We start from the raw sequence: 18,795 nt of genomic DNA, 5'->3' as shown, positions 1-18,795 counted from the left end.
GGATTTCGCCCCTTCCCGGCCTGCCTGTCTTTCCTCCACGCTCCGGGCCTTCGTGTCCGTCACCGTGGGAGCCCCGGCTCGTTTTCCCGGCCCTTGCATCTGGTGAGGAAGCCAGAGCTGGAGTGGGGTTCTCCTGGGGGCAGGCCTGTGCCGCGGGCCCTGCCCTGGAATTGGGGAAACCGGCATGCTTTTGTTTCCTTGCCCTCTAACTGCTCTGAATTTTTTTCTTTTCTTTTGTTCCTCCTTTTTTTTTCTTCTTTAAACCAGTGCTGGGTCTTGAACTCAGGGCATTGGTGCTGGTCCTGAGGTTTGCTCAGGTCTAGCGTGCTCTACTGCAGCTCTGTGTTTTAATTGGAGAGAAGAGTCTTTCAGACTTTGCTCCCCCGGGTTGGCTTTGAACCTCAGATCTTAGCCTCCTGAGTAGCTGTGATTACAGGCGTGAGCCGGTGTTGGCTCACCGGCCCAAGCTTGCTTTGAAATTTTCTTTGCAAATATCACTTTTTTCCCCCAGTGTTATTCTCCAAAATAACATCCTCTGCGCGTGACACTCAAGCTAGTAGACAGGATTATCCTAAGTACAATCACCAGATGCCTCTCAAGTAAATACTTTATCTCTTTCCTCTGTGATTTTTTTTTTTTTTTGGCGGGGGAGGGGGGAGAGGGTGGAAGGGCAGGGGGAAATGGAGATTGGGGTTTAAAGTTCTGCAAGCTACCTGAGCAATGCTTTCTACCACTGACCCCTGACCTTCCTGGCAATCTTTTAAACAATGCGAAACGAAGTGCTCCGTTTGTTACCGGCTGCAGATGAAATTTAAACCCTACCACAACTATGCAACTTTCTAGCCTCAAAGCTATTGTCACTAGCTCAAGGCATGTAGGTCTTTCGATTTAAATGTCCCTCTAAAGAAGTCTTTCTTACTCCCACCACATAAATTAGGATTCCTCTCCTCTTTTTCTATAGCATTTTTCCTTTATAGCACCTGCTCAAGATACATAAATGATTTATATCCCTGTACAAGATGATAAATGTGGTCAGGGTTCATGTGTTTGCCCCATTCTAGTATACCTAAGATTCAACAATGCATAGTACATAATGAAAAAAATGCTTAGTAAATATTTGTTAAATGATTTCAATTTCAGCTCAGGTACGTTAACTAGTCTATTAGAATGTGGTAGTTCAAAATCAGCCAGCAGAGGGAGAATAAATGAAGCAAATCTTCAAACAGCAAGGATGCAGTTCTCATAGTTAAGAAAAATGTGTTAAAAAACAAAAACAGTTCAGTGCATTTTCATTAGTCTTCAAAACATTTCTAGGAACTCAACATCTAACTCTGAAGCCTATACCTTTAATCCATATCTTGAAAGAAGTAACATTTATTATCTATTACATTTTTACTCCATAGTTTTTCTTCAAGAAAAAATAATATATTGGCTAGGCTGAAATGGCACAAATCTGTAATGTCTATAATCCCAATACTTGGAAGGTTGGAGGAAGAATGGTCATAGTTCAAATATATCATGGACTAAATAATGAAACAAGATACAGCTTAGAGTTCTTGCCTAGTAAGCACAAAGCCTTAGGTTTGATCTCCATCAGGAAAAAAACAAAATCACAAAAAATCCATACCTCTTTTATTTCCCTATGTAATAGCATCATCTGCATCACTACTATAGTTTTGAGTTGAAGCCTACTTCACATTCAAAGTCAAATGGTTTCTTCTCACCTGGGTGCCAGTGGCTCATGTCTATAATCCTAGCTACTTAGGAGGCTGAGATTTGAGGATCCCAGTTCAAAGCCAGCCTGGGAGGAAAGTCTGTGAGACCCTTATCTCCAAAACACCACTCAGATTTTAGCTTTGTGAGTAGCTGGGATTACAGGTGTGAGCCCCTGGCATTTGCCTAGCAAAATATTTCTTTTTTTTTTTTTCTTTCTCTTTGTTCTGTTTTTGTTTTTTTCATGCGGTCATGGGGCTTGAACTCTGGGCACTGTCCCTCAGCTCTTCAGCTCAAGGCTAATGTTCTACCACTTGAGCCACAGCGCCACTTCTGGTTTTCTGGTGGTTTATTGGAGACAAGTTTCACAGCTTTTCCTGCCCAGGCTGGCTTTGAACTGGGATCCTCAGATCTCAGCCTCCTAGGTAACTAGGATTACAGGCGTGAGCCACCAGCGCCCAACTCTTTGTTCTGTTTTTTGAGACATAGTCTCTATTTAAAAAAAAAAAAATTGGGAGGGGGGGTCCAGTCTTGGGGCCTGAATGCAGCCTGGGCACTGTCCCTCAGCTCTTCAGCTCAAGGCTAGTGCTCTACCACTTGTGTCACAATGCCACTTCCGGCTCTTTTCTTTTCTGCTTATGTGGTGCTGAGGAATTGAACCCAGGGCCTCAGGCATGCAAGGCAAGCACTCTACCACTGAGCCACCTTCCCAGCCCTGTTGGAGACAGTCTAAAAGAACCCCAAAATAAGTACTTATGGCCAGGCACTGGTGGCTTATGCCTGTAATGCTAGATACTCAGGAGGCTGAAATCTGAGGATCATAATTCAAAACTAGCCTGAGGAAGGAAAGTCTGTGAGACTTATTATCTCCAGTAAACCACTCAGAAAACAGGAAGTGGTGTTGTGGCTCAAGTGGTAGAGCACTAACCTTGAGCTGAAGAGTTGAGAGACAGTGCCCAGGCCCAGAGTTCAAGTCTCATGACCAAACAAAGAAACAAAAAGTACGAACTTAATCAGTGCAAGGTACAAACTTTGATAAGATCCCGGATATATGGATAAATTAAAGATCCTTTTTTTGGGTAATGATGATTAAACCCAGAGCCTCAAACATGCTAGAAAAGCATTTCCCAGCCCTTTAGTTCTTACTTTGTTTTTGATACAGGGTCTCACTACTTTTCCTGGGCTCATAATTCTCCTGTTTCTACTTCCTGAGTAGCTAGAATTACCACCCTGACTGGTAAAAAAATAAAATAGGTATGGTAGATTAGATTGCATTAATGTTAATTTTTAAATGTAAGATTTTTACTGAGGTTTCAGGTTATCAAGGTAGAATATCCTTATTGTCAGTAAATGCATACTAAGAATTTAAAGGTGAAGTAGCATGTTGTTTACGATTTACTTTCAGGTGGCTCGGGGAGGGAAAAAGTATATAGAATTGTCCCTTAGTATCTGGGAAAAAAAAGATTGGTTCCATGAGCCCTGTAGATACCAAAATCAGTGGACACTCAAGTATTAGTATTCTCCTAATAGTCTGTACACATCTTCCATATACTGCAAATCATCTCTACATTACTCCTAATACCTATCACACAGTAAATGATAGGTAAATGATTATTGTATTGTTCAGAAAATAATGACAAGAAGGTTATATACGTTCAGTAATCTTTTTTTCCCCAAATATCTGAGGTAGCTGAATCCAGGGATGCAGATTCCATGGATGTGGAGAGAAAGAGAAAATAACAAATTGCAGATTTTGTGAAAAATGTTGTTATTCTTTTCTAGGTTTTTTTTGTGGGAGAGGGGAGTGGATGTTCTGAAATTTTCAAAGTTAAAAAAAAACCCTAAGAAACAAAGATTTAGGAGACGGAATGGATAAAGCTTTCCAATACAAAGTAGGAATGGAGAAGTGAGAACCAGATTGATGACTGGATTTTTGACTTGTGAGGAGGGGACCCTCACTGAGCTGGGGACCCTGAAGGAAGAGCAGTCACACAGAGAGCTGTGAGAGGTGTGTGAATGGAGACAGCCAGGAGGCTGTAGCCTATAACAGGTTTGGAGGCATAGTGCTTGACACAGTGAAAGAAGTAGCTTAAGGGCCTGTGTTAGGGCTGCCATAAAAGTAATTGGGCACCGGTGGGTGCCTCATGCCTGTAATCTTAGCTATTTAGGAGGCTAAAATCTGAGGATTGCCCCAGGAAAGATAAAAGTGGACCTGTGGCTCAAAGTGGTAGAGTACAACACCCAGACCCTGAGTTCAAGACCATTAAAAAAAAATAGGGCTGGGAATGTCTTAGTGGTAGAGTGCTTGCCTAGCATGCATGAAGTCCTGGGTTCCATTCCTCAGTATGACATAAACAGAAAAAGCAGGAAGTGGTACTGTGGCTCAAGTGTTACAGTGCTCTAGTCTTGAGCAAAGAAGCTCAGAGATAGCACCCAGGCCCTGAATTCAAGGACTGGGATGGGGGGGCGGGGGGAGGTGAAAACCTACACCAGATTGCACGGGCTAAACAACAAAAATTTTTGTTTTGTTTGTTTTGGGGGGGTCCGGTCGTGGGGCCTGAACTCTGGGCCTGGGCACTGTCCCTCAGCTCTTCAGCTCAAGGCTAGCACTCTACCACTTGAGCCACAGCACCACTTCCAGCTTTTTTCTTTTTGCTTATGTGGTGCTGAAGAATTGAACCCAGGGCCTCATGCATGCAAGGCAAGCTCTCTAACACTGAGCCACCTTCCCAGCCCCAAAATTTTATTTTCTCACAGTTCTGTAGATCCAAAGTCCAAGATTGGAGATATCATCAGGGTTGGTTCTGACTCTTCTCTCCTTGCCTTGTAGGTAGGTGTCTATTTTCTCCTTGTGTCTTTTTGTTGATGATCTGTGGCCTAATCTCTTTTTTCATAAAGACATTAGTTGTACGGGGTTAAAGCTCATGCTAGTAACTTTATTTTACCTTCTTTTTTTGTTGTTTAGTTTTTGGTAGTATTGTTTTTTTTTTGTTTTTTTTGGGTCCGGTCGTGAGGCCTGAACTCTGGGCCTGAGCGCTGTCCGTCAGCTCTTCAGCTCAAGGTTAGCACTCTACTACTTGAGCCACAGCGCTGGCTTTTTTTCTTTTTGCTTATGTGGTGCTGAGGAATCAAACCCAGGGCCTCATGCATGCAAGGCAAGCGCTCTACCACTGAGCCACCTTCCCAGCCCCTTTTTGGTAGTATTGTTAAGGACTGAACCTATCCGGGGCCCATGCATACTACTATATCCCTACCTCCCTTGTTAACTTAATTAACTCTAAAGATTCTATCTCCAAGTACAGTCAGATTCTGAGGTAGTGGGGGTTAAAATTTCATGTGAATTCTTGGGGGAACATAATTCAGCCCATAACAGAGGCTGAGGGCAGAGTTAGCCCTGAGATTCCTGGCTAACAGAACATTTTATTTAGCAGTTCTAAAAGTAATCCTAAAACCAACCAGAAAATTGCTTCCAATTCATCCTTTTAATTACATTATCAGTGAGGGTATTCAGTGGTAATCATATGAGTTTTTCAAGTGCTTGGGGGAAATGGGGACATCCTTCAAAGAAAAGTAGTGATAGAGAAAGGAAGAGAATTAGTAAAAGAGGAAATGAGTTCCGGTGTTTCAGTAAGCTGTCTCCTTTCTAGCCCAAGTTAAATAAACAGGAAGGAAAAATGATTTTAGATACAAACATAACTAAATTTCAAGGACAATTTCTATTTATAAGGAGGGGAAAACTAATAATTTTAAAACATGCCATTCTGTGTTTTTGAAGTAAAAGAAATGAAGCTAGGAAAACTTGGCATTATTTCTGAAAACAATCTCGGGAAACAAGAATTACAATTGGATTTCCCACAATGGATGACAGGAAAAATACAAGGATGAGCCTGTTCTTTTTATCCATTCACCAGATCAAGTCACTGTATCAGAGCAACTTGTTTCTCTCTGCATGCATTTACTTTCTATGTCTCTGAATGAAATTAATTCTTTCCTCATAGACCTTTTGTCAGGACTCCATGAACAAAGCAGTTCTTGGGATATAACAGATTCTCAATGGATGATAGCTATCATCATTATCACCACCATCATCTTCATTACACCAGTTCCTCTGACTGTACTTGTGCTGCTCTATCTGTGGGACGTATTTTCCTTTCTTCTCTCATCTTCTGCAGTGGCTGGGCATTTTTCCCCTGAAGACTCCAGCCCAGGTTACCTTGCTGGAGGAGAAAGAAGCTGGAACTTAGCATTGAGAGGTTGTGGATTAATTTAGATGGTGGACAAGCATGGGACAAATCTTAAACAAAGTCACTCCACAAGTGAGCAACTCATGTCAATACCAGGTTAGGAGAAGGAAATACAGAGATGAAAAGTAATAGTTTTTGTTTGCAAAGAATGTTTTATCTAGTGGAAAAAGAAACAAGGAGGCAATTATACCAGAGGAATTTAAAAGACACAGTAACGTAACATGAGGGAGGAAAAAATCTAAATGTCTGGATCGTTCTCCATCAGCCTAAAACTGTACTGAAATATTTCCTATCTTCAAAAACCTCATCCTGGCCCAACAACCTCTTCTGGTTATCATAGTTTCCAAAGGCAATCACCCTCCTTTAGTGCAAAGAAAAAGAAAAGATTGTCTTACTAATTACTTCTATTCTTTCCCCTTTCATTCTTTCCTCTTTTTGTAACTATGCTTCAAACTTTAAAAATTATGAGTTTTGTTTCTACTTCTAATACTGTACAGTTATCTAGTATTACTAGTTTATATATTCAGGATTTCTGTTGATATAAATCTACTCTGCTTTCTTGTATATAAATGTCATCATATATATATATATATATATATATATGTCATGCTTTTTCTTGTAGTTTTTCCATTTACAACCTATTAAGAAGAACTTTCTCTTTTAAAACATCAAGATCTTGCTTGTTGCTTTACTGGGTCCCCTCCAATAGACAGGCCATTTCTGGTTATTTGTTCTCACAAATAAAAGCTGCAGCTATGCAAATTCCTAATCTCTGAGGGTATAAATGTAATCTCATTTTTGGCCAGTCCTGGGACTTGAACTCAGGGCCCGGGCACTGCCCCTGAGCTTCTTTCTTTTAATAATAATTTTTATTGAGATTAAATGAGTACATAAATTTCACAGTATTGTAGGATAGTGATACTTAGTTAAAGTTATTTTTAACCTTCACATGGCAAACTGCCATTATCTTGATCTATAAAGTTTGTGAATTCTACAAGCTTTGACAGTACAACTATTTCTTCTGCATTGTGTGATATGTACGTTTCTTTTCTCTTGCTTAATATTAGCTGTTCTCTTTTTCCTTCTCCTTCCCTCCCTCCCATTGCTGCCTTTGAGTTGCTTAGTTCATTTTCATCAATGTCTAGTGCAACTGATGGGCCCCTCTGTTGTATTTTTCCCCGTTTCCCTCTGATTCTGTGCCCTCCTCCTAGCTTCCCTCAGATGTGCGTATACACACACACACACACACACACAATATATATATATATATATATATATATATATATATATATATATATATATATATATATAAGGTCAACAACATGCTAACAGTCTACTACTTGAGCCACAGCACTACTTCTAGCTTTTTCTGTTTATGTGGTACTGAGGAATTGAACCCAGGGCCAGCACTCTATCACTAAGTTACATACCTAGCCTTAAATGTAATTTCTAGGAGCAGAATTACCTATTCATGCATGGCGATTTTGGTAGATTCTGTGAAATTGCTGTCTGTAGGTTTGTTCCAATATATACCTCATTTGCAATATGTGGGAATGCCTGCTGCTCTTGTCTTACTCAAATATGAATAAACTTGAGATTTTTGTCAGTCTCTTAGGGGAAATAAACACTTCAATGTAGTTTTATTGTATATTCTGGTGGGTTAAGGATCTTTTCATATGTTTTTTTGTTTCTGTTTTCTGTTCCTTTTCTATTGGATTGTTAATATCCGTTATATAAGGGAAATCAGCCCTGCATAATAAGTCCGTATTTTTTCCTGTGTATGACTGTACCCTTCCCTTCCCTTCCCTTTCCACTTCCCTTCTTTTCCTTTCCTTTTCTTTTTTTTCTTCTGGTCCTGAGCTTTGAACTCTGGGCCTGGGTGCTGTCCCTAAGGTCCTTTTGCTCAAGGCTAGCACTCTACCACTTGGACTACAGTACCACTTCTGGCTTTTTCTGTGATTAATTGGAGATAAAAGTCTCATGGTCTTTCCTGCCCAGACTGGCTTTGAACCATGATCCTCAGATCTCAGCCTCCTGAGAAGCTAGGATTACAGGCGTGGGCCAACAGCACGAGGCTCGTTCTTTTTTCAATAATTATATGGAAGTATGATTCACATCTTGGTATGGATAATCTTGTCAACGTAGTTGGATTGAAAATAGCCTAGGAAATTAATATGGCTCACCTCTGGGTGCATCATCAAGGCTGTTTCCAGAGAGGATTAACTAAGTGGTGAAGACTTGCCTTATTGTGGGCAATACCATTCCATAGTCAGGGACCCTGAATGAATCCAAGGAGCCAGCCAAGAAAGCCTATCTGCTCTGTTTCACCATGCAATCTCTGCTATAATGAACTGAAACTATGAATGAAAATAATTCCTCCCTGCTGTATTGTTTTCTCCCAAGATGCATTGCTAATAAGGCTAAAGCTTTTTGAATCTTAGTGGCTAGCCTGGAACTTTCCTGGCAATGACTGTCCTTACCTGAACATACAAACTACATTTCAGATTTTTGCCTCTTAAAAAGATAAACTTGGGTGCTGGTGGCTCATGGTCTATGATCCTAGCTACTTAGAAGGCTGAGATCTGAGGATCATGGTTCAAAGCCAGCCCAGGCAGAAAAGTTCCAGTGAGACTCTTATCTCCAGTTAACCACTCAAAAAGCAGAAGTCGAGCTCAAAAGTGGTAGGGTGCTAGCCTTGAGCAAAAAGAACTCAGGGGTAGTACCCAGGTCCTGAGTTCAAGTTCCATGACTAACAACAACAACAACAACAAAAGGATAATTTAACACAAAAAGATGACTTCACTGATTCCAGTGTTTTCCTGTTTTCAAGGCTCCAGTCTCATACTCATGCCTCAGATTTCTAGTAGATAATGTTAGAAATGTGAATTGCTTCATCTTCCCTCATCCTCCAAATATGTCGTGGTATTTATATATACATACATTCCACATTCCCTTCTCTCTTAGCATAGACTACTGTTAGGACATTTTAGTGACAAAAACTGATCTCAAACTACATTAAGCAAAAATATGCCTATACTATTGAAGTTCTTGGGCACCTTTGTATGGGGCTGAATCACCAGGCATAGCTGGAGCCAGGGATTCATTCCCATCTGGATGTTCTCTTATCTACAGCTCTCTTTGAGTGCATTATTAAGCTCTGTCATTGGGGACCACCTCTGAAACTTCTCCCATCCATCTGGCAAAACCAACCATAAGTGTGACCAAATTTACATCTCTATTTCATTAGGCAACCAGAAGGAATGGGAAAAGCTCAGTCCTGATCCTAAATTCCCAGCAGGGCATGCTGCCTAGCCAGGTTGGGTCAAGACCCCAGGATCAGGTTACAATGTGTTATCTGGCTGTTCTATGGCAGCCATCTGAATGTAGTTGGGTTTGGGGAAAGATGGCAAGTGGTCAGTCTACTGAAGATGGAGAGAATGCCAGGAAAAACAGATTAATTACATGCCATCCCTTCTTTCCATGCAAAATGAAAGAGTATGAATTTACAATCCCCATCCCTTCCCATATTCCTTAGGATTGAATTTTGTTAACTGCTTATTTTTTCTTTCATATTGTAAATGTTTATATTCAAGATCATTTTCTTTAGGCTTAAACTTGCCTCACAATCTTCTATGCAAAGAAATATCCTATAGCCCTTCTTCAAGCTTCTGTCCTATCTACATACCTTCCTTTTCTGTCAAATGTTATATTCCTCTTAGTGATACTTTACCCAAATCTGGCCTCCTTTTTCCTCACATTTTTCTCCAGTGCCCCTCTACTCCCTCAGGGTGTTTCTTGGTTTTTCACTGGCCCTAGAGAAGGCAGACTGAAGAAGCTTGAAGTGTACAGGCCACTACACAACTTGCCAGTAGATACGACAGGCAGTTTCTGAGGTTCTGATGCCAACTTTCTCAAAGCCCATCCTCAAAAGGCCGTATGGGCCAGGGACAGTGGCACCAACCAGTCCCTGACCTTCCTAACTTCCTGGTTCCAGAGAGTCTGAGGACATTGAACCACTGGGACCCACCCAGGTTGCTGATAGTCTGCTTGTTTACCAAAGCCTCCTTGGTTTCAGGGCCCTTCCTACAGAATGTGCAAGCCCTCTCCCAGGGGCTGTTTACTGAGGGCTTCCTCAGTCGGGGATGACCTCTGGATGCCAGTCTCTCTGGAATGAAGCATAGAGGTAACAATCACAAGTTCAACCAGAACTGAAAACATATATATGCTCCCTCACCAACTTGAGTTTCTTATGTCCTCAGCTACCTGGAATGTTGGGGGACGACTTCATATGCCCTTTGCTTCTTAATACATTTATGATGGAACTGGATGCCTATGGCTCATGTTTGTGATCCTAGCTATACAGGAGACTGAGACGAGGATCACAATTTGAAGCCAGCCTGAAGAGGAAGTCTGAGACTTATTTCCAATTAACCACCAGAAAGCCAGAAGTGGAGGTATAGCTCAAGTGGTAGATCACCAGCCTTGAGCATAAAAAGTCAGAGGCAGTGCCCAGGCCTATGTTCAAGCCTCATGACCAACACACACACAATGGAGATTGGGAGGCAAACAGTGTCTGTCACTTTTGCTTATTAGCTAGGGCTCTACCAAAAGAGCCATGCATCCATCCCATGACAGAATTTTAAGCATCTACAAAGTACAGAGTATTGTCCCTGATCCTAATATCAACAATCATCCATTTGGAGCCATAGTTTCTCCATATCCGAAATCAACACCCTCCTCCATTTATTTCATTCCAAATCTCAGATACTATATTTCATCTGTATTTCAGTTTATGTTTCTAAAGTATAGTTCTTTTTTGTTTATATTTGGGTTTGGTCAGGTTTATTGAGGTATGGTATACATGCACTAAAATTTAACTATTTAATATAGTACTGAGGTTTCAGAAACTCATAAAGTCATGTAGTTATCACAATCTCAATAAAGAACAGATTTACCACTTCCCCACATTCCCCATTTGCAGTGAACGTCTCTTCCATCCCCAGTGTATGCATCTGTTTTCTTTTCCAATAGTTTTATCTTCTCCAAAATGCTTCAAAAGTAGAATCACAGTATGTGGCTTTTGGAAGCCTCTCCTTTTAAAACATAACTGTAATACTATCAACAAATCAATAAGAATTCCTTGATTTCATCAAATAGCCAATGTTCACAATCCATAATTGTCCTAAAAAGTATTTTTAATGTTCTCATCTTGGGTCAAAATAAGGTCTGTATATTCCACTTGGTTTTTATGTCTTTCACTACTCCTATATGTTTGTTCATCTTTTATTTAACAAATTGTCCTTTCACAAAGATGACAAAACTTATGTTTGGGGCTGGGAATGTGGCTTAATAGTAGAGTGCATGCATGCATGAAGCCCAGGTTTGATTCCTCAGGACCACAAACAGAAAAAGCCAGAAGTGGTGCTGTGTCTCAAGTGCTAGCCTTTAGCAAAACAAGCTCAGGGACAGTGCTCAGATCCTGAGTTCATCAGGCTCCAGGACTGGCAAAAAAGAACAACATCAAAACAAAACAGAACCTAAAATTTACATTGGAGAAAAGATAGTCTCTTTAACACGTGGTGTTGGAAAAACAGTATCTGCATATAGAAGACAAACTAGATCCCCATTTTTCTACTCTGTAAAAAAAATCACTTCCAAAAGATTCAAAGCTCTTAACAAAATTTAAAACTACTATATAAAAGCATAACTAAAGCTCTTGAAAATACAGATGGAGCCGGGCGCTGGTGGCTCACGCCTGTAATCCTAGCTACTCAGGAGGCTGAGATCTGAGGATCGCGGTTCAAAGCCAGCCCGGGCAGGAGAGACCGTGAGACTCCTAGCTCCAATAAACCACCAGAAAACTGGAAGTGGCCCTGTAGCTCAAGTGGTAGAGCGCTCGCCTTGAGCTGAAGAGCTGAGGGACAACACCCAGGCCCAGAGTTCAAGCCCCACGACCGACAAAAAAAAAAAAAAAAATACAGATGGAAGTAATACTTTTTTAAAAAGAGCTCTTAGAAATATAGGCAAAAGTAACTTCTTTTTCACAAAAGAACCCCAGTTGCTCAGAAAATAAGAACTGAAAAACTTGGGTTGTATTAAATAAAAAGCTTCTGTATTGCAAGGAAACAAGTACCAGAATCAAGGGAAGACCTACAGGATGTGAAAAAATCCTTGCCAGTTATTCATCAGTTACAGGATTTAATACTCAGAGAATATAAAGAGCTCTAAAAACTAAGCACTAAAAAAATAAATAATCCAATAGATAAATAGGCAAATGAACAGTTTTTAAAAGAAAGCACAAATGGCTAACAAATTTATGAAGAAATGTTCAACATCATTAGCAATAACAGAAATTTAAATCAAAGCACCATTGAGATTCCATCCCTCCTCCACTCTAAAATGGTAGGGACAGAAATTACTACAGCCACTGTGGAAGTAATTATGGAGGGCCTAAAAACTGAAGACATAACTACCATACAATTCTGCTACACCACTCCTGCTCCCACATTGAGTGTCTGTACTTCCATTTTAGCCATTATTAATATAATAATACTAATAAATAGTTTGAGTGTCTCAACTTGACTTAAGACCAGGAAACCAAGAATTTTAAATTGAGACTTGCACAAAGCAGATGCTCAAAAAAAATGCCTGGTAAATGGAAATAAGAGGGTTTTTTTTTGTTGTTGTTGCTATTTTTGTCTCCTTTTTGCTTGTTCATTTATATGTCTTTGGGAGTGTAAGGGAAGGCACAGAAATGGAGGGACAAAGCATAAACAAATGCAGCAGTGGTACTCACTGATACTATGTTGAAAATGAACTATTTAAAAAATGCTTGTTAATGCCAAGTGAGGTGGAGCAAACTGATAAACTCAGAATTGGGGAAACTGAGGCAACAAGGTCACAGTTTGAGGCCAACTCAGGCTATATAGTGAAACTCTGTTTCAAAAAATTTTGCTTGTTACATTTTTCAAGGTACGGTTAATAAAACTGCCTTATCTGTACAGAGCAGCAGGCAAAACGTAACTAATTCCATTTCCTTCAGGCATAGGCAAAATATCAGGCTTCTAATTAGAATCCACTTACATTTATTATAAACCCAGTCCTAACTCTGTGATTTTCCAGTACTGGTTAAAAAAAGGAAGAAGGCTTGTCTAGAAGGCAATGGCAGAAAAGTGGCTACTAAGAGCCAAAAGTGGCCCCTGACCCAGTGAATGGTGGCACCTTATTGAGGATGCAGTGTTTAACTGGCAAATACCTGTTTGTGAAGGAGCCTTCGCGGAGTGTTCCTCAAATTTGAGCAAGAGCCAGAATCACCCAAAGGCTTGTTAAATCAGATAACAACATTCCACTCCACCTTCCTGCAGTAGGTCTAGGGTGAGGACCAGTTTGCATTTCTGTAAAGTGCCCAGTGACATCAATGCTGCCAGTCTGCTCATGAGAATCATGAGAATCACTGGTCTAAACAGTGGGCCTTAAAGAAAACAACTGCAGAAAATCCCAGCCAAATTTCACTCTTGATCAGTCACTTCTTGCCTCATGTACTCAAGTGCCTGAAATTTTTTTTCAAAGATGACTTTATGACTTGATCATTTCCACTTGTGGAACCAGCTGAGCTGGATAGTTATTATCAGATAATAGAGTAAGTAAATATTGTTATAATAAGAGGAGATATGGGTATTCTGACTTCCTTGTGAGGGCTGTTCTCAAAACTTGCTCTATCATGGATCTGTATCAGTGATTAATATTTAGACCAAAGGCACCATAAGCAAATTCTATATTAGAATACATGTGGGCTTTGCTCCCTTGCCACGCCTCTACTCTCCCCACCCACAAGCTTTATGGAATAAGAAAGTTCCTAAGGCCTCCTGTGAATATAACATTAATATAAATCAATTTCAAAATCAATTTCTGAATGATAAGCTCTGATGTTAAATTATTAGTTACTGAAAGTATTAATACTAGAAAATTTTATCTGTCATAAGAAGCCCAACACTGCTGTCTTGGAGGAATCTTTCATCTTCTGCCACCTGCCCATAGCCTGATGGCTGGACATGATCTCTGTAGTAATGAGAAAGAAATTAAGCAGTAAAGGAGTTAAGGCAAGATATGTTGACTATTTTGAGCTGAAATAACTTCTGAAATGATCATTTGCCTGGTCTTTCCCTACATGCAGCAAACTAAAAATTCTTTTGGGGTGGCAGACCACTTGCATAACATACTCCATCCCCTGGATTTGCATCCCAGAACTGTCACAAAAAAAAAAAAAAATCAATAAGACTTTGGGGAGGGGAGTGTGTCTTTTCTATACCAGGGCTAGAAAATAGCTGTGATCATTAGAGACTCATAATTGGGCTTCAGTGAACTTGAACAAATACTTCAACTCTTATTTTCTACTGTCTTCTACATCCCTCTACATTGTATATTTCTTAGTAACATCCCTAGAACTTGCTACCTACTCCAGAGATACAGATGTCTTGTCATTCCCTCACAAAGTGATTTGTCTTAAATTATAAAAGCATCATGTTTTTAGCCATTGCTTTGGATTTCACGTTCTTATGATTCCCCATGCACATGTGAAATTAATACAACCTTTATGTCATTCCTTTGTTAATCAACTCATATTGGTTGGATTTCTAGTTCCATGAATATAAAGGGAGGAAGTTGGATAGGATCTCTCTCTTCCCAAGAGAGGAGGACTTGGATTTTGAACTGGAACTGTTATCAACAGTAAGTTCCTATGGTAGATGAAGAAAACCTATAGCTCCCTCAGTAAGACTGCGTGAGAGGACACATTACTTTTTGTGAAATTCACATGTCATTAGTGCTAAAAATGTTTCATGTCACATCTCTGCAATCCTGATGCATTTACACTGTGTGATGGTTTATGATCCCACCGGCCTTGGTGGTGTTGTGTCACAGTGTCATCTGCACAAACTCACTGATTCGTTATGAGATGGATCTGTTACTATAATCTCCATGGTCCTCTCAACAAATAATGTAAAAAAGGAAGCATGATGTTGCCTGAAAACCTTCCCTCAACAAGATCAAGAAAGTCCTAGCATCAAAACTTGTGTCAGTAGCTTGCAAGCAAGTAATACTGGAATATTTTTTTTTTTTTTTGGTCCGGTTGTGGGGCCTGAACTCTGGGCCTGGGCACTGTCCCTCAGCTCTTCAGCTCAAGGCTAGTGCTCTACCACTTGAGCCACAGCGCCACTTCTGGCTTTTTTTTTCTTTGCTTATGTGGTGCTGAGGAATCGAACCCAGGGCCTCATGCATGCAAGGCAAGCGCTCTACCACTGAGCCACCTTCCCAGCCCCACTGGAATATTTCTTGTTGTTATTATAAAGGTGCTATACAGAGGTGTACATAAGTCAGGTAAAGAGTACATGTATTTGTTGGAATTATTGAATATTCTTAATAGAAATATGAGCCAATTTTGAAACTTGACTTTTCAGCCGATAGTAACTAGGACATAGAAGATATATGTGTGGAACCTGGCTATCAACAGCCACAAGCTGGAAGTGTTTCTGAAGTACACAGAACCCAAATGTGAATGTGAAGAATTCATGGGAGGGCTGGAAATGTGGCTTAGCAGTAGAGTGCTTGCTTAGCATGCACAAAGTCCTGGGTTCGATTCCTCAAACCACATAAACAGAAAAAGCCAGAAGTGGTGTTGTGGCTCAAGGGTAGAGTGCTAGCTTTGAGTAAAAAGAAGCTCAGGGACAGTGGTCAGGCCCTGAGTTCAAGCTCCAGGATTGGCAAAAAAAAAAAAAGAAAAAAGAACAGGATTCATGGGAATTCGTTAATACATTTTTTGCTTATGTTTTTCTTTCTGTATATACACAAGAGTGATATAACAAGTATATGTTTAAATCTAAAATCAGTCAATATTTTAAAATTCTGCATGATGAAACATATTACAAAGAGTTGAATGAGGGATAGTTTTTGTTGTTGGTGGTGGTGGCAGTCATGGGGCTTGAATTCAGGGCCTGGGCACTGTCCCTGAGCTCTTTTTGCTCAAGGCTAGCGCTCTAACACTTTGAGCCACAGCTCCACTTCTGGTTTTGTGGTGGGTAATTGGAAATAAGAGTCTCAAGGCCATTCCTGCCAGGGATGGCTTTGAACCACAATCCCTAGATCTCAGCCCCCTGAGTAGCTAGTGATGAGATCCCCCAGCGTTGCACTTAGTTTTCTTTTTAACATTGGCTCCCAATCTGCTTGGACTGATGTCTCCCCTTACACTTAAAAAAAGATATTTTGTGACACAGTCTTGTTATTTAGCCTAGGCTAGCCCCAAACTCAAATCTTGCTAAGTCCCTCCTGCATGCTAGTATTGTCAGTATGTGTTACCACTCTTGGATTCTATTTTCTACTCTTTAATTTTACTGAGGACCCTAAATAACTTGTTTATCATACTAAATTTCTATCATACTAGATATTTAAGTTGCGACTTTTAACATCAAGAATCACAAACAGGGGCTGGGAAGGTGGCTCTGTGGTAGCGCGCTTGCCTTGCATGCATGAGGCCCTAGGTTTGATTCCTCAGCACCACATAAGCAGAAAAAAAAAGCCGGAAGTGGCGCTGTGGCTCAAGTGGTAGAGTGCTAGCCTTGAGCTGAAGAGCTGAGGGACAACCCAGGCACAGAGTTCAGGCCCCATGACCAGACCCCCCCCCCCAAAAAAAAAGAATCACATGATGGGTGTCATGTCACACATGATGCAGAAGCCTCCAGGGAAAGGAGTAAGTAAATAGTAAGTAGACAATGTTAACAGGAAAGGAGTTTTGACCTTATTCACTATTTGAAAGAGTGAATCATACTTTGAGAATCACTGGCACATAAAATGGTGTTTCCTGCCCTTAGAATTGGAGGGGAGGTGGTGTACTGCTGTAATCCCAGCACCTGGAAGGATCAAGGCTAGCTTGGGCTACATAGCAAAGCTGTTGGGAACAGAGTTTAGGTCATCCTGCCTGGATTTGTTTTCTAGCCCTGCTACTTTTCTTACTGGGGGGTGGGGGGGCGGTTCTCACAGAGTCCACCTCCAGATCGGGGCTGGGAACACTGACGCACTGATGTTCTTCCAGGGGAGCAGGCGCGTCCTGTTGCTTTTGTCATCGTCCATCTCTTGGGTGACCGAGGCGTGCCTACCACGCTCCCTCCTCCGGTGGCTGTATGGTTGAGGCCCTCAGCTCGGCACCAGGGCTTTACCCGGGAGGGAGTGGGTCGCCAGGCCTCGGCTCCGGCGAGATAGCGGGTCTTGGGAGCAGGCTCCCCCCGGCTGCGGGGGACCGAGGGCACTTCCCGCGTCATCAGTCATCCACAGCGGTGCGGATTCCCCCGGAGTCCAAAGGACCCGGTGGGTTTCTGTGAGGCTTCCAGGCAGGGCGCTGCAGCTCTTCACACAGCCCGGGGCTCCTGCGGGTCTGAGCGCGGACGCGCGCGGTGGGTTGGACGGGCCCAGGAGCCCCGCCCCCCTCCAGCAGACCCCCTCCACTCCCACACCCCTTCTCCCACGTGCGTCCCGCCCTCGTGGTAGGCGTGGCCGAAGCCGGCAGTGGGCGGGGCCTGGGGAGGGGTCTGCAAGCGGGTCACGTCCAGGGGGCGGAGCTGAGCGCGGGGCGGCCGGCGGCGGGGGAGGTGCCACATCCGGCGGCCGCCCCGAACTGCAATAAAGCCGAGGCCGCGGCAGTTTTGCCTCCGAGCAGCCACGCTGAGCTGTCCTCGGCGGCGGGGGCGGCGGCTCCAATGCCCCTGGGCGGCCATGGGCGCCCCGCACTGGTGGGACCAGCTGCGGGCTGGCAGCTCGGAAGTGGACTGGTGCGAGGACAACTACACCATCGTGCCGGCCATCGCCGAGTTCTACAACACGGTGCGGGGCGCGGGGGCCGCGGGAGCCTCGGGAGCCGGGCTGGCAGGCGGGCTGGCGGGGAGGGAGCCCTCGGCCCGCGCGCCCCGCGCGCCCCGCGCGCCCGGACGTGGGTCGCCGCGAGCGCTCTGGGGCAGCGGCGCTCCGCGATCGCAGCCCGGGCTCCACGCCCGCTCTGCTGCGCGCTCCGGCCAGTTCCCCGCCCGGGCTGTCCTCCCGCTCCCGGTGCCCCACGCTTGGGCTCCTCTTTCCCCGCTCCTTTCCTGCTGGTGGCTCCATTGTTTGCTGCGGGTTCCCACGGTCCCGGGGTAAGGGGTTCACGGCAGTCCCTTCTTCCAGTTTGGGGGTCAGGTGGAATGGTGAACCGGTCCCCGACAGCTCGCGTCCCCCCCCCCCCCCCCCGCCATCCCCGGGGCGTGACGCACTTGGGTCGCATTGTGCGTTGGTGCCCTGAATCCCTGCTTGGGAGCTCGGGCGAAGGGGAAGTCGCGGCTGGACCCGCGCCCAGCCCGCTGGCTCGCCCGCCCCCAGACCTGGCCACCGTGGTCCGGAATCAGGTTAATTGCTGTCAGTCAGTCAGTCAGTCAGTCAGTCTGTCTGTCTCTGTCTCTCTGTCTCTGTATCTCTCTCGCTTTCTTTTATTTTTCGAATTCTTCCCTTCCCTCTTCTCTGTCTCTCTCCCCCACCCTCTCTCTTTCTGTCTCTGTCATGCTTTGTATCCACTGGGTCAATCCCCAAATTCAAGTCACTCAGGCCTGGTCTTGCTGGTTCTGAAAATCTGGGGATAAAAGGAGTGTGTGAGACTGATAATGTGTGTGTGTAAAGTCCCTAGATAAGGGCAAGCCGAAACTTCTCCCTGCAGAATCCGGACACTTCAGGGTGGGAGGGAAAAGATGTCCCAAGGAGAGGAAATGCTTCCCTCACCAGGCGTGCTGCCCACGGGACTCTGGTACCTAATTGTAAAGAGTCATTT

The 18,795-nt window shown here is 43.1% G+C and overlaps 1 protein-coding gene across 1 annotated transcript in view; it reads left to right on the top strand.

Annotated features, from left to right (window-relative positions):
* The first annotated feature begins 17,657 nt into the window (after window positions 1-17,657).
* Window positions 17,658-18,795, top strand: part of Acer2 (alkaline ceramidase 2) — a 39,242-nt gene continuing 38,104 nt past the window's right edge. The window contains exon 1 of the mRNA XM_042692954.1: window positions 17,658-17,825. Coding sequence (XP_042548888.1) covers window positions 17,718-17,825 — 108 coding nt within the window. The 5' untranslated portion in view covers window positions 17,658-17,717. The remainder of the gene's footprint in view (window positions 17,826-18,795) is intronic.

The sequence above is a fragment of the Dipodomys spectabilis genome, unplaced genomic scaffold (assembly GCF_019054845.1).
Source record: "Dipodomys spectabilis isolate Male_0828 unplaced genomic scaffold, ASM1905484v1 ptg000158l, whole genome shotgun sequence".
NCBI lineage: Eukaryota > Metazoa > Chordata > Mammalia > Rodentia > Heteromyidae > Dipodomys > Dipodomys spectabilis.
This window is presented reverse-complemented; position numbering and strand designations above follow the sequence as displayed.